Source organism: Mytilus edulis, chromosome 4 (assembly GCF_963676685.1).
Source record: "Mytilus edulis chromosome 4, xbMytEdul2.2, whole genome shotgun sequence".
Taxonomy (NCBI): domain Eukaryota; kingdom Metazoa; phylum Mollusca; class Bivalvia; order Mytilida; family Mytilidae; genus Mytilus; species Mytilus edulis.
Genome location: NC_092347.1, coordinates 753,148 through 769,556, shown reverse-complemented (window position 1 = coordinate 769,556; position 16,409 = coordinate 753,148). Strand labels below are relative to the sequence as shown.

At 32.4% G+C, this 16,409-nt stretch overlaps 3 protein-coding genes across 3 annotated transcripts; 1 reads left to right on the top strand and 2 right to left on the bottom strand.

The window, feature by feature from the left end:
- Positions 1-313: 313 nt before the first annotated feature.
- On the top strand, positions 314-3,344 carry LOC139518620 (uncharacterized). Its single transcript, XM_071310095.1, has 3 exons — positions 314-716; positions 2,051-2,310; positions 2,872-3,344. The coding sequence occupies exons 1-3, from the start codon at positions 314-316 to the stop codon at positions 3,007-3,009; spliced, it is 801 nt and encodes a 266-aa protein (XP_071166196.1). The 3' UTR covers positions 3,010-3,344.
- Positions 3,345-3,644: 300 nt separating this feature from the next.
- On the bottom strand, positions 3,645-5,337 carry LOC139518711 (putative nuclease HARBI1). The gene is made up of 2 exons (XM_071310185.1): positions 4,970-5,337; positions 3,645-4,241 (listed from the first exon to the last, which is right to left on the bottom strand). Exons 1-2 carry the CDS (start codon positions 5,210-5,212, stop codon positions 4,038-4,040), a joined length of 447 nt encoding a protein of 148 aa, XP_071166286.1. The 5' UTR covers positions 5,213-5,337; the 3' UTR covers positions 3,645-4,037.
- A 10,015-nt stretch (positions 5,338-15,352) lies between these two features.
- Positions 15,353-15,910, bottom strand: LOC139518619 (putative nuclease HARBI1). Its single transcript, XM_071310094.1, has one exon. The coding sequence runs from the start codon at positions 15,908-15,910 to the stop codon at positions 15,353-15,355; it is 558 nt and encodes a 185-aa protein (XP_071166195.1).
- Between the last annotated feature and the right edge of the window lie 499 nt (positions 15,911-16,409).

The window sequence follows — 16,409 nt, the reverse complement described above, 5'->3', positions numbered from 1 at the left end:
TTTTACACCTGGTAGATAACAACGAAACCTGGTTTGGTTATGGTGTCTGTCTCATTTACGATTGTTTTACGCCAGGGCCCAGTTGTTCAACTTGTCGTTAACTTAACGTAAGCGTTAAATTTAACGTGTCGTTAAATACTCTAACGTATCGTTACTTAACCCATGGTTAAAATGGTGTTGTTCAACTTGGTTTAACGCCGTCGTTAGTTAACGATGACGTTAAATAATTTAACCACTCGTTAAATATTTAACTAAAGTTTAGAGATTATTCTCTTTACCCACAATGCCTTGGTTTGTTAATATTTACTTCAACATGGCTGACAAGTCTTCTGCTAAAACACAAAGGGACAGAAAACCTAGCTTTACACAAGAAGAAGTAAATGTAATTCAAGATCAAGTGCAAAAGAATAACAAAGTGATTAATGAAAAGTTTGGGGATGGTATAACCAATTCCAGAAAGATTGCTGCCTGGAGCAGGATTTCCATCTTGGTCAGTGCTCTGGGTGTTGCCAACAGGTCTCCCAAAGACTGTAAAGACAAGTGGGCTAACACCAAGAAGGTGGCTAAGAAGGTTTTTAACAACCGTAACAAGGAGCAGAGGGCTACTGGTGGTGGTCCACAGCCAAAAAAACTGAGTCTGGCCATTGAAAGAACAATAGACCTTTGTAAAGACTCAGCTTCTTTCAAAGGTCTTGAAGGAGTTGAAAGTGTACTTGGTATGTATCAGTAACTAATTTATACTCTTTTGTGAATATGTAAAAATAATAAATCTTTAAATGCTATTAATTATTCTCTCGATTTCATGCAACTTTGTGTTAAAAAAATCGCCGATTATTTATACCATGTCATAAAAATTTGACAGGTATTTAGCTGATTTATTAATGTTTAATAATGTGTAAGCTTAGTATTTAAATGGCATTCGGCTATATTCAGTTTTACTCAGTGAATATAAGTATTTCAATTCATTTGGTCATTAAATATTTATGTCGTCTGCATTCTAGTATTTACGTCCTAAATATTAACCTTGAAAGACGCTCAGCATGCTAATGAACATATTTGTTTTTGAGCCTTATAACCTCATGACACACATTTTTCTAGCGATGGATGATTTCAAATATTGTCTTTTGACAATATTGTAGTGATAGTTTGGAACAATACATGTTCAGTTCAATTTTTTTGTTTATCCACGAAAGAACCTCCTTGCTGTTATTTCCCTTTGATTTGTAGCCGACAGGACGATGTTTCTCGTACCCTGGCTAACCCGTACCTTAAATTCGATCGTGGCATACGCTCGTAAAGGCCAAGATTTTAACAATTTTAATAATCATCTTTTGTTGATCGTTCAAGATTTGAAAAATAAATATATATAGATGGTGTTAAACTTTGTGGGATATGAGTGAAAAAAATGTGGATAAAAAGGGGGAGGGCTATACAGTTAGAAATGTATGCACAGAAGTGCCACTGGAATAGGTCCTTTTTATTTTGTCAAATATACCGAAGGGGACGCAATATCAACACTGTAAAATGTAGATGGGCCAGCAATTTTCATTTAACAATAAGCAATGTAAAGATTATTTTTTTTGACAGCGTGTGAGATTGCGAGTTTAAATAAAGCATGGGCAGGTGCCCTCTAATCCTTGATGATAATTGACTAAGGATTGGATACCCTACCTAATGTCGGGTGTTTACTCCAGCTTATCAATAAAAACTGACTTCAACAAAATAGCACGATTGTGCTGAAAGCAGCGTTAAACACCAATGTTCATTATCAGTCATCAAAACCAATAGATTTGCTAGAAAATTATTTAAAATTGTGCAATACTGCCTTCCAATTGAACAGAAGTTGTCTTATGATATATAGTTTTGTTACTGACCGTCTCGTTTTGGTTGTCATTGATGCATATGGTTTGTCAGGCTAGGTCAATGAAAGCAAAGAAAGAATGTCTGACAAAAAAAACTCTCTTTAAGTAAGAAAATTTAACAATAGACACACGTCTATTCATCATCATGATAATTATAAAAATAACAAGCTCCTTATTATATTTTCTAGATGACAACTCAGCAGCATTGCCAGAGGAGAGTGCAAGTAATTCCCAGGACCTGTTTGATACCCCTCCAAGCCAACCACTTTCCCAATCTGGATCTGAATCCATTCTTCAGCCATTACCACTAATATCGCTTCTACCGGCTGTAAATATCCAAGTGCCACGCCCAGTAGCTGCAGTAGTTGAGCTGGGGACTCTAACAGCACAGAAAGCAGAAAATCCAAAGAAAAGGAAAGCAACTGCTGATGATGTTTATGGGCTTCAGGTAAAATTTCACATTTGCATTTATTTTAGAAATAATCCAAAATAATAAAAATCGATTAACATATTATTGTCTTATAATGAATGGCTCGGTGTTAGTTTCAAGACTGTCATTATACTCAGGAAAATAAAAAGGTAAAATTCAATTATCAACACTAAGAAAAGTTGACTTTTTGGGTCCCCATCGATTAGTTTGTATCATACAGATACAGATCCAGGGGGCTAGGGGCCCGGTCGATGCCCTCCCCTTTGTGGTCAGTCAGTACCCGCTTACAAAAAGTTCTGGATCTACCACTGGTATAGGCAATGATGTGAGACCGTGTATCGATCTTAAATTACACAAAATCAACATCTTTATGAAAATCTTCTAATATAAATATTTAAAATTTATGGTCTTCCAGCTGCTGGCCAAAGCATAGGTCCAACAGGTCATACACTTTATCTGGAAATCTCAGTTTCATGCAATATTTCTGTAAATTCCACAAGAGTTGTAAGGTAAACAGACACATATAAAGATATATGTTAAAATAATCATATGGATCTACATGTATCATTTTTATTTCAGGTACTGTATTTGAAGGGTGAAATGGAAAAGCAGACAAAAGAGATGAAGAAATTAGACCTTCAGATAGACTTGCTAGAATTAATGAAACAAGACAAAGAGAATACTCCACTAACATTTTCTCAACTTTTAATGAATTAAAATATTTATTTTTCTTATCAATTAACAATTCTTTGCCAGATAGTTTTCACTTGACCTCGACCTCATTTAATGGATCAGTGAACAAGGTTAAGTTTTGGTGGTCAAGTCCATATCTCAGATACTATCAGCAATAGGTCTAGTATATTGGGTGTATGGAAGGACTGTAAGGTGTTCATGTACAACTGGCAGGTGTCATTTGACTTTGTCCTCATTTTCATGGTTCATTGGTCGATGTTTAGTCTTCTTGGTTAATGTTAAGTTTATGTGACAGTTGTAATATAGCTTTATTATGTAAATCAATCGTATCTGATTTTATGCCCTTTATGGGCCCTGTAATTTTGGAAATAAAAATATTCTATTCTTTTCTTTTCTATATTAAGGACTATCCACATAACATCAATGATTAATAAAGAAGGCTAGATATTTTAGCGTGTGTACTCTTGTTTTAATTCTGGCTATGCATTTATTTGGTATGTTTATATTCGTTCATATCGTTTGCTTTACATCCAGTGGCAAATATTTCATGCATGTTCATGATGAGAACAAATTAACAAAGAGTACAATATGTATGATCAGACCCCTCACACGATTTTGTAATATGCATGGCGTTACACTTGTCCATACAACGCAATCAGATTATACATCCCCTTTCCAACCGGATGTGCCGGCGTATTTACACACCCAACAGTATATGGAAGACCCACTTTGCGACAAGGGTTTCACTGATTGGACGAACAAATTCCAAAGGATGACCTTAAATGTATACCTTAATCAAGACTTGGGGTAAAATGTCATTCAGTGTACAATTAACAATGAGATGATGTTTAAAATAGCGTGACAACCGACACTTCGTAGTGCCAATAACTCATATTACCGCAAGTGCATGTATTTATGAACTCATTATTTGCTAAGCCTTCAATTCACTGACATGTCGAATGCATGTGTTTTGAGAAAAAATAACCTGTATTATTTATCACAATTTTATATTGGATGAAAAAATAAAGACTCTTGTGTATTAAACATGTATTTCAGTTGAAGAAAACTCTTGCGATATGCTCTCTAATGTGTCTACCATCCTGTTCTCCTTCAAAATTCGGAACTTGCACTGGCTGGTCTTGCTGAACATGTACACCACAAACATCTTCCAAAGGTTCATTCCTTGTTAAAGCTATGTTATGTAGAACAGCACAAGCACCAAACACTCGACAGACTTTTTCTGGTTTCATTCTGACCTGAAATTTAATTTCATAATTATGGTCAGGAAAATATCTTTCAATTTAAAAAAAAACTGTTTCAGAAGTGTATACCTATCTACAATATTGTCTCCTGGAAAATTACCCATGCAGATATCCACTTTAACAAAAAATACCATGTTAATGATTATTTGCACGGCATTCTAAAAAAACCAATACCGATAGCTACTTAAATAACAGGTTCACTATAATCCCTATTAACTGCGGCTCTTTCTGTAACAATTGTCTCTAGTTTTTCAGAGCTTCCATTTAATTTTTATGGGGATAGTGTCGCTTGTATGAAATTTAAAAAGTCAGGACAAGAGTTTGAGTAAAAAAGAGGCAGGATGACAATTTATGTATGAAAGTGTGAAAAATAAAAAGGTATTTTTCATACTAGCCACCCCCCCCCCCCTCAAACAATAAATGATAGCTCCCTAATTAGTATCCTTTTAATAATTAGTTTCTTTTTTTGTGTCCCTTTTTACTCAATATATTTTTTTCTTCATGGCGGAAGTTTTTTTGTCATTTTTTGTATGAAACTGCTGAGGTTAATTAACCATTTAAGCTATGCATCACTATATAGGATTATCTCATTGTTGAAGGCTGTACAGTTACCTATCGATGTTAACTTCCAAGAAATTTGGTCTCTAGTTTGGAGTATTCTCATTGGCAATCACACTACTTTTTTGTTATCATATTTTAAAGTATTCTATAATTATTTTTACCTCAGAGTGTAAAACATGAAATCTTCTCTTTAAGATTCCAAAAGCCCTTTCAATAATAGATCTTGTACTGGAGTGTGCTCTATTAAATCTTTGCTGGTGTCTTTCTCTGGGATTTAGATAGGGTGTCATGAGAAAAGGGCGACATGCATACCCGCTGTCTCCTAGTATCAAACCGTCTGCAAGTCCTGTTGTTTGTCTCCAGGTAGTGACATAGGTTTGATGTGTTGAAGATGTGGGAATCATGGGTTGACCCTGGCCAGTTAGCAGATATATTGGTAAATTTCCCTGAAAAAATATTAAACTAATTTAATTCTATGAAGAGTACTAAATAATGTTACAGTTAACTGCAGCTTGAACTGTTGAATAAAGGTCACTCAGTCTATTGGTGCTTGTGACAAATAAGAGGGGGCATAGGAACTTTATCGGGACTCCAGTTAATAATCATATTTTTTTTTTCAATTAAAAAGTGTAACTCAATTAGAACTAGTCTTATTTTCATTGAGGCTCATTGAGGCCCTAAAAAATGCATACAGATGATTGAAACTATTAGTATATATCAATAATTTTATTATTTATGAATGTTCAAAATCGTTTTCAGTGAAAAAAATATGTGTTTCCTTCAGTATAAGGGGGGGGGGTCCGGATCCAGAAATCCTGGGCTTAAAAACACAAAATCCCGAGATCCAGAAATTCGAAAAAGGAATTCCCGGATCCTGAAAGGGTCATTCCCGAAATCCCGAAAGGGTGTCATTCCTGAAATCTCGAGCTTAAAAACACCCGATCCCGTACAGAAAAATACAACAGTAATATTTATGCTTTCCTTCATCCACATTGTAAAGATTAGAAATAGCACATATAAATAAATGGCACGTATAACCACACTGTATGGAGTCACAGGTGCGCGGTCTTATTGGAAAAGATAGCACACAATGACCCGATCGTCGATCAATCACTTGTAATATTTGGGTCGTATAAGATCGAGGGCCGAATTGTTGGCTTACTGCCAAGACCTAAATTCAAAATTGCCAAGACGTTACAAACGTAACAATATTACGACGTCATCGATAGTTTCCGATTTCCAACGTTGACGTTCCTATTGCTACTCTTTTTCAATGCATAAATAAATAAATAAATAAATAAATAATCTTTATTTCAAGAGGATGATCCCATTAGTTAAAACTAATCTTCCTGAGAGTCCTCAAAATAATAATAACATATTTATAAGTACATAGAGTATTATAAAGTTATATTATACACAATATACAATTGTATTTAAATAATAATGAAAAAGCATATTAATTTGCACAATTGATGAAAAATTTGTAACATTTTGTTTTAAAAGATACAAGTGTATTACTCATTTTTATTTCATTTGGTAAACTGTTCCATATTTGAGAACCTGAATATGTAAATGTTTTCTTTAAAAAATTTGTTTTTGGTTTTGGAAGATTTAATACTTTTTCATCAGCTGAACGTAAGTTATAATTTTGATTATCAGTAAAATGAAAATTTTCTTGTAAATAGTTAGGAACCATACCATTTAATGATTTAAATACAAGTATTGCCTTTTGGTATTGAATGCGTTTTTCCACATTTAACCAGCGTAAACTATTAAACAATAAACTGGATGATGTCATTATGTCAGCTTCTACTATAACCCTAGCAGATTTCTTTAATAACTTATTAAGTTTATTTATTCCACTTTCACAACAGCTTCCCCATATATTGCAACAATAATCAAATAATGGCAGAATATAAGCATTAAAATAGATAATACGTATATTCATAGGTAAATATTTTCTTATCTTTTGTAATAAATTGATTCTGTTTGATATAGTACATGACATTTTATCTATCTGCTGATTCCAATTTAGGTTTTTGTCAATATATAAACCAAGAAGTTTTTCACAATCTACATTTTCTATTTGTTCATTTGAAATATTGATATCTAAACTGTTTCCAGTTGAACAAAGTCTTTGTTTTGAACCAACAATCATTGATTTACACTTTTTGGCATTTAATTTCATACAATTTTGCGCACACCAGTTTTCAATTACATGAATATCATTTTGAAGGTTAGAAGTTAACTGAGGTAAATTATTACCTTTACAATGTAATGTAGAATCATCTGCATATAAATCTATTAATGAATGTTCTATATTAAGTGGTAAATCATTGATATATAAAATAAATAACAAAGGGCCCAGGATAGAACCTTGTGGTACCCCAGTTTTTATGCATTTAGTATTAGACATGACGTTATTGACCTTAACTTGTTGGCTTCGTTCAAACAAGTATGACTTAAACCAGTCTAGTGTACAATTTGAAACATTATAATATTCAAGTTTTTTCAATAAAATTATATGATTAACCAGATCAAAAGCTTTCTTTAAATCTAAAAATATAACTCCGTTTATCTCTCCATTATCTATATTTGCCAACCATTCATCTACTAATTTAGTAAGTGCAGTAGTACACGAATGTTTAGGTCTGAAACCTGACTGTGTAGTATTAAGAAGGTCATTACTATTTAAAAATATATACAAACTATTAGCTATATGTCGTTCTATGATTTTTGAGAGACAAGGCAAAACTGCTATTGGTCTATAATTATCAGGATTACAGGCATCGCCACTTTTAAAAATTGGGCAAACTCTTGCAGTTTTAAAAATACTTGGAAATTTACCACTTTTGATGCTTAGATTAAATATATATGTCAAGGCTGGTGCAATGACATCGCTGCACATACTTAAAATATTTGGTCCGACATCATCTAAACCAGTTGCTTTAGACTTGTCAAGTTTTTTTAAATACATGTTTACATCTAAAATACTCATTTCTGGTATAATGAATTTTTCACTACCCGTTTGTAACTTTGATTTTACAAATTTATTGAGTGCATCAAATCTGGCACCATCATCATTATTACATAACTTGTCATCAACTATACTTTCAGCAATATTTGTGAAATGCACATTAAATGTATTTGCTATATCAACATCATTTTGAATTACACTATTTTTATATTCTAAATGCGTGATATTATTATGTACTTTTTTAGGATTTAGACTTTTGACATACTTCCAAATAGTTTTACTATCTTTACAATTTGAAATAGCATTTTGGAAATATTTTTTCTTTGCCTGTTCTATTAAAAATGTAACCTTATTACGCCAAATTTTATAATTATATATATCACCAATTCTTTGAAAATAATCTCTTTGGTGTCTAGCGCTATTTATATCAGAAGTCCACCACTCTGGTTGTTGGGTATTTTTCACCCTTTTAATTTTCTTAGGAGCATGTTTGTCTAGGGTGCTCAGAAATACATTATACCAATAATTAGCTGCTTCATCAACATCTCCAATCGATTCAATGAGATAAAAAGGAGTATTTGTTAAATTTTCAATAAATTTATTTTTATCAAATTGTTTGAATGATCTATATTCTATGGACAAATGCTCCATTTTTGTTATTTTGGGGTTAAGTTTTCTTGTTACGCAAACAGGATAATGATCACTGACAGCATAACTAGGCACCTTTACTTCTATAATATGGTCTACATCGGTCGTATATATATGGTCTATGGTAGTTGCACATTTATCTGTTACTCGTGTCGGTTTATGTACAATTTGTTGTAAACCATACAAATTAATACAGTCCTTCCATTTTTGATTTCCGACAACTGTATGATTTATATGTGAAAAGTTTATATTAAAATCTCCTAAGAGTATAATTTCTTTATTTTCTGCAGACGCTTTATCTATTTCTTTTTCAGCTGAATCAATCCAAGATTGAAATGAACTCGGTGGACGATAAAAAATGCCTATTAAAATAGAGTTTGTGTTTGGAAATTTAATTTCAATCCATAAAGATTCAATACTACTTATTTCTAAATCGATTCTTCTCTGATGACATACACTATTTCGTATGTACGCAATCACACATCCGCCATAATTAATAGCGTTTCTATCTTTTCTTTCTATTTTGTAACCTTCAATTTGTAATGTTTCGGTACCAATTTCATCATTTAAAAATGTTTCTACCATACCAAATATATCAAATAATTGTTCATATTTTAATAGAAATTTTATTTCTTCAATTTTTGGTTGTAAATGTTGAATATTTAAACAACCTAGTTTAAACCCTTTTTTAAACAACCAACTTGCTTCATTATTTCTACTTTTATTTACAGAACTAGGTGTTTTATTTTGACTCTTTCTATGTCTCTTTTGAGATTTTCTCCAATTATTATTATTACTGTTGTTTGTATTATTAATGTCTTTTATATTACATGAACATTGTATACTACTACATTTATCACATAACAGATTTAAAATATTATATCTGTTTGAAAAACTAGAACAAGCTAAATGCTACCTATGAACATAATCTGACTTACGTACAGAGTTTGGTGAATGATAGTTAAAAAATGGTGCTCTGTCTACATTTTGTCTATTTAGCTCATTATTGTTTTCCCACGAGTCACGAGAGTTCATATTGAGATCATTCCTGTCCTTTACGTTTCTGGGGTTGATTCCTGAATGGTTGAAATTTCTTCTGTCTGTTGTAATCATGTTGCTCCTAGGTTGATATCTTTGTTTTGTAGGGCTCCTTCTGAAGTTGTTTGCGTAATATTGGTGACTGGAACTTTGATATCTATTTCTGTTTTGTTGGTTCAAATGATGCTGTATTTGTTTTCCCTTGAATACTTTAATTACTTTATTAACATTTGCCAACAACTTTATTGTTCCATATCTATTTAGATGAATGCCATCTGTGGTGTAAAATGATTTAGCTATATGATCATCTTTGTAGACAAAAGATTCATAATTTGATATGAATTTGACATCATTATAATGGCACATTTGTTTTAGGATTGTGTTATACTCAGTGACATCACATTGTATCCTTGGTAATATTCCAGATACAATTGCTCGACAGTTTTGACATCTTACAAAGTTAATGATTTCTTGAAAAATGTCCACAAATTGTTGTACATTCATTTTGCTACTTGCATCATTGCCACCTACATGAATTATAATTGTATTGTATGTACTCAGATCCATATTTCTTATGTCTTCGTATAAATCTAGTACATTTGCTCCTCTGTGAACATGGACATCTATATAATCTTTTAATTTAGATGGGTCAATTCCTTTTAGGACTGAACTTCCGGCAATTAAAACCCTACTTCCTGATAATGGCAGTTTTGGTTGGGTATCATAAACAGGATTTTGTGGTTCTTCATTTATATCAGCATTTATTGACTGTTCTATTTCATGTGAATGTTCTTGTAATATTGTTTCACAGATTGTTTTTGGAATTGTTTGATCTTCATCTAACATTGGGGTACATTGGTTACCTAGATTTTCCTCCGGCATAAAGCTTTTTTGTAATTTAATTGTTTCCACTTCATACAGTTTTATTTTATCACTGATGCTTTGTGTTTTTCCTTGTAACATGTTAACTTTTTTTTCCAAATTTTTATTAACATTTTGAATTTCTGCTTCAATGTCTTGCATCTTATTCATTGATTGTTGGTCATGTTGGATGCGCACCTTTGCTAAATAGGACACATACTATTTATTCATTGCACGCTGTGGCGATTGTGGATCGTTGCGTATCTTTAGAGGGAGGAGCAATAATCATTAGTAATATAGAAATTAGTTGAATATTGGAGCATAAAAAGAAAAAGAAAATATTGCAAAAAACAACAGTAAACTAACAAAACAATGCAAGTTAGAAAAGTTGATAGTTTCAAAAAAAAATATGACAGAATAATGGGCAAGGTGTCTAACCATTTGATTGTCCTTTCATGGACGTATTTACAACATCTACTTTTATTCATCATTGACGTATAAATTTACCACATCTTCTTTTATTCATCATTGACGTATTTACCACATCTCCTTTTCTTCATCATTGACGTATTTACCACATCTCATTTTATTTATCATTGACTTATTTACCACATCTTCTTTTATTCATCATTGACTTATTTTCCACATCTCCGTCTAGTCATCACTGACGTATTTACCACATCTCCTTTTATTTATCACTGACGTATTTACCACATCTCCTTTTATTTATCATTGACGTATTTACCACATCTCCTTCTATTCATCATTGACGTATTAACCAAATCTCCTTTTATTCATCATTGGAGTATAAATTTACTAGATCTCCTTTTATTCATCATTCAATTTAACTTATTTACCACATCTCCTTTTATTCATTGACGTATTTACCACATCTCCTTCTATTCACCATTTACGTATTTACCACATCTCCTTTATGTCATCTTTGACGTGTTTACCACATCCCCTTTTACTCATCATTAACGCATTTACCACATCTCCTTTTATTCATCTTTGACGTGTTTACCACATCTGCTTTTATTCAACATTGAAGTATTTACCACATCTCCTTTTATTCATCATTGACGTATTTACCACATCTCCTTCTATTCATCACTGACGTATTTACCACATCTCCTTTTATTTATCATTGACGTATTTACCACATCTACTTTTATTCATCTTTGACATGTTTACCACATCTCGTTTTATTTTTTATTAGTTGGTTTATATATCAATGCTTACGTGTTTTTTTTTTTACATGATTGTAAGCTAATAAAAAACACAAGAAAAAAAGGATATACACGTAGTAAATTTATGAAAAATCCGGTTGAAATTCAAAGAAATGTAAAATTCTACTAGAATGAGATAATTATGAACTATGAACTATCTTGTCTTCTTTAGTTTATTTTTAATTTCTTGTTTTGTACTTTTTTCTTAACTGTGGTCTTCATTTTCACTCGTGATATAATTACATTATGCAACAGCTGATAAAACGCACTTATATAGATGTAAAATTAATATAATGCTTTGAATTCGCCGTAAATTAGAATTTCGTTCCCCGATTATAAGACATTGCATAGTTTCGTTCTATTCATTCTTCGTCTTGCAATTTATTTTTTTTTGGTTGGAGGAAAGTCAGAGTGCCTAATTTATAGAACCACCGACCTTCCGCGGGAAATCTTACATTAAATTTAAAAAAAGTGTTATTTGATAAAGTTAATTGCATTTTTTAGGGGGCCAGTTTCTCGACAACTAATAACACATTTAACTAGCTCATGAACAAACTGGAGGCGTCATAGTGGACGAGGGTTAATTGATTTTTTTTTTATAAAACATGTACAAATTTATCATAAATCTTAGAAAAAGATTACTAGGTTAACAATAAATTTCTTCCACATCTTTTCATCTTTGTAGAAGGCTGTGAACATATCATTCCGATCGAATTCTCCCATAGTTTTGCTAAAACTTTCTATAGCGGTTGGTTTGCCATGTGGTGAAACTCCTGGTTTGCAAATTTGGACACTAAGCAAACTTGTTTCCGTTCGTTTTGTCTGTATGTACATTGAAAGCAATGTTTCTCGTCTTCTCATAAATACAGAGTCATCCGGACGTTATTCATGTTTTTTTTTTAATTCTTTGGAGCATGTTACTTCTCAAAGTTCCAGTCATAAATGTCCTTCTTACAAGCAGTTTTAATGCTAGTGATAGACTAGAAGAAAAAAAAACTATCGCAAAGCACTTGGTATCTTTTATTAAATAAACAACTAGCAATCAGAAGACTTTTAACTTCTTTGAAGTTCCCCATCAGGCACATGATCAAAGTTACGGCCTCTGTAAACAGTACTATAAATGAGATAACCGGAAATATATTCAACCAGCATCCAAAATTTAATGCCAAATTTGAGGCTTTTTGATGGTATATATTGTGTCATTACTGAGCGTGCACGTGTTCCAACCAAAGACTGGTCAATCAATCGTTAGGTTTCTTTCAGGTGTATACAGATATTTAGATCGCATGTTAAACGAATCAAGAATCGGCTTAAACTTTACCGATGGGTCATAAGTGGTACGTTTTGTAATACCGCGAGAAAAAAAATATCCGAAGTTAGATATTCAGAGGTAATAATTCTGCTAACCGCATCATAATTTGCAATTGTCTGTTAACATTCCGGTCCGTTAATGTTATGTTCATGAAATTAAAAACATTTTGCCAAGATTTTGATGATTTTTTGGTAAATATGTGTTTGGTGTTTTTGTGTTGTTTTATTCTACTTGGAGCGGGATTCGTAGGTATCTATAAATAATTCATACTTAATGTTTTAAAATATAAAGGAGTTTCTCACTAATCCAATTAAGAAATGAAAAAAAAACGGGAATATGTTGTTGCATTCAAATAAATGGCTTTTGTTTATTCAAAAAGAAATATTGAATTTCTGAGATGTTTATAGTATAACATCATTTTCGGCAGCAAGATAAGAATTGGACTTCAACGATCCTTAATTGTGTTCAGTCGCAAACAAAGAGTAGAAACACACGATCTTTATCATACACTTACAGTTAACGTTCATGATAAAAAAAAAAAAAGTAAACCTCACTTCATTAACTTATCATATTGACATACTGAAACATTTTTCAATAATGCCTTTGGTTGTATTTACTATGATAGTTCCTCTAGACTTTTCACTCCACTTCTTCTAAAGGTTGTACATTGACTACATTAGTTCTTTTGATCATCGGGAAATTGAGCTTATATTTCTTTATTATTTTTTTGGTTGGAATTTGTGAAGTTGAGGTGAAAGAATCATTAGATAAGATTTTAGGAAATTCACATGCAGACGGAAGCTTTACTAAACTGTTTCTATTCAATTTATACTGATATCTACATATATATATATAGGATAATCAAAGCCATGAGCCAACTCAATTACCTCCATTTTTTTAGTATGACAAAATAGATACACTCTATCAATAACATTGTATCAGTTTCATGAAAACAGAACTGCAAAAAGAGCGAATATTTTTACTTGTTTGTTTCAAGAACTACCTTCTTCATAAGATAAGTTGTAAACATGAGCATAAAATATGCTATTGCAGGCATATTCTTTACACCACTTTCGACAGTAAATTCGGGGTCTTCAGCACTTTGAATTTCTTCCGGCGGAAAAAAAAACGGAACCAATGAGTTGCCATATTTGCCATATTTGCAGTATTACGCAACTCTCCATTTGACGTCATAAATTCTTGGTCGACTTTCATATTCGTGCATTTTTCCGTAGTTTTCCTATTTCACAATGTTAATGGTATTTGGGAAAATGTCAATTTTGCAAATGCACAGAAAATGCTAATAGAATTACTTGCAATTGTAAATGCTGGTCAGACATTTTTATAAGTATGCAATAAACATTCCAATTGAAAAAAAAAATAATGCTATAAATCGTATCAGTGTATTTTTTAGACTTGATGTTGAATTTTACATGAAACGAGTGTATTGCAATAACAGGTTATTAAAATTATTGAACTAATGAATGCTACATGTATATAAAGAAATAATTCAAGTATGAACGACATTCATTACAAATCTATAGCGTATTGTCGACAAATAATATTTCATTCATTGCTTGTTGATTGCAAGTTACTTTCGGGTGTGTTGCCGAAGTTTACTGGTTTATGGCATTGATAAACAATCAACACATACCACGTGGAGCATATGAAAAATAAATGAATTGATAAAGCCATATTTTTTTAAAACATTTTCTATCAAACTTTTTTCCTTTTAACATATTGCTAAATGATTTGGTGTATTTAATTTGTTCCTTCAAAATCTTTTTATTATTTACGTATGTATACGTTTGTTTACATTCGTTCGTCACGGATTCTCCCTTGCACTTGCAATGTGCGCAGTCCTAACAAGTAGTAATTCGTTACTCTTCATTTTTCAATTTTTGCCCGATAATCCCTACTTTTCGTTTCATGATTTTATAACATATAGATAATTATTTGATAGCAGTACACGTACGAAGATTATGATAGTATTACGGATTAATTTTTCTTACACTTGTTTTACAATAAAACCTATAGTATTTAAGTCTGTTATCAACTTTTCTTTTAAATTTGAAGTTTCATATGACTACAATTGTCAAGATGTGACAGTACTCTAAGTTCTAACGTTTTGTTTGTTTCAGCGCGGGTACCTGTTGTTGTTGTTGTTGTGAAAGTGACGTAATAAACGTCAACGTCAAACTACTGTTCACAGTATACGAAATAAAACCGTTAAATTATTTAAATTTAACTGTAATTATTAAATCAACGTATTTTTTACATTTTTTAAAGACAAAACGTCGTATTTGTTAAAAAATAATGATAGATATTTTTACCAATTAAGGGCCAAAATATTGGCCTTGTGGCATTTTTCAGATATTACCGAGGCCAATAAATTGGCCCTATGGCACAGAACTCGTTAAGGGAGATAATAACAAAGGTAAACAAATAAACAGACGAAGAGGAGATCAGACACATAAGATTAACAAATTAAATAAGTACCTTCGTAATCACACACAGCCTGCACGTTCACACTATGGAACCCCTTTCTGTTGACAAAAGCTGCCTCGTCCTCTGATGGCCCTTGTATCTTGATGTGTGTGCAATCAATGCATCCCAAAACATTTGGGAAGTTCATTTGTCTGTGGAAACCACACTTCATCCTGTTTTTAGAATTGATGTCTTTTGGCCACTGGATGAAGTTGTCTTTCACATCAAGTAAAGCATTGGTAACATCATTCACTGCTCTAGATACAGTTGCTTTGTCGTAGCCCATTGTATCTCCAATTACTTGTAAAAATGACCCAGAGGCATAAAACCTCAAGGCTATGCATACTTGTTGCTCCACTGTTAGAGCAGTTTCCTTTGCTGTAGATCTTCTCAATTTATCTCCCACAATATTACATATGTAGGCTATAGAGTCTCTTCCAAACCTATATCTTATCCTCATTTCATTGTCAGTCAAATTGTTTAGATGTGAAACCATTCCTCTGAAGATTCTCTCTTTTCTTTGCCTAGGTACCATTAACAGAGCAGCCATTTTATCAATTAAAATGCTTCGTTAAGTATTTAACGAAGGTCTATAGCAGCGTTAGATTTTATAGAAGTTATCGACAGTTTAACGTTGCGTTAAATCTAACGTAGAGTTGAACAACAGGATTAACCATACGTTAAATTTTAACGAAGCGTTAGCATATTTTAACGACAGCGTTAGACTTAACGACAAGTTGAACAACCGGCCCCTGGTAGATAACAACGAAGCCTGGTTTGGTTATGGTGTCTGTCTTATTTACGCTTGTTTTACACCTGGTAGATAACAACGAAGCCTGGTTTGGTTATGGTGTCTGTCTCATTTACGATTGTTTTACACCTGGTAGATAACAACGAAACCTGGTTTGGTTATGGTGTCTGTCTCATTTACGATTGTTTTACACCTGGTAGATAACAACGAAGCCTGGTTTGGTTATGGTGTCTGTCTTATTTACGCTTGTTTTACACCTGGTAGATAACAACGAAGCCTGGTTTGGTTATGGTGTCTG

Coding starts and splice junctions, on each gene's coding strand:
- LOC139518620 (XM_071310095.1), top strand. CDS start 314: ATGGCTGACAAGTCTTCTGCTAAAACACAAAGGGACAGAAAACCTAGC. Junction 717..2,050: donor AGGAGTTGAAAGTGTACTTG/GTATGTATCAGT, acceptor TATATTTTCTAG/ATGACAACTCAGCAGCATTG. Junction 2,311..2,871: donor ATGATGTTTATGGGCTTCAG/GTAAAATTTCAC, acceptor TTTTTATTTCAG/GTACTGTATTTGAAGGGTGA.
- LOC139518711 (XM_071310185.1), bottom strand. CDS start 5,212: ATGATTCCCACATCTTCAACACATCAAACCTATGTCACTACCTGGAGA. Junction 4,242..4,969: donor TTCATGTTTTACACTCTGAG/GTAAAAATAATT, acceptor ATTAAATTTCAG/GTCAGAATGAAACCAGAAAA.
- LOC139518619 (XM_071310094.1), bottom strand. CDS start 15,910: ATGGCTGCTCTGTTAATGGTACCTAGGCAAAGAAAAGAGAGAATCTTC.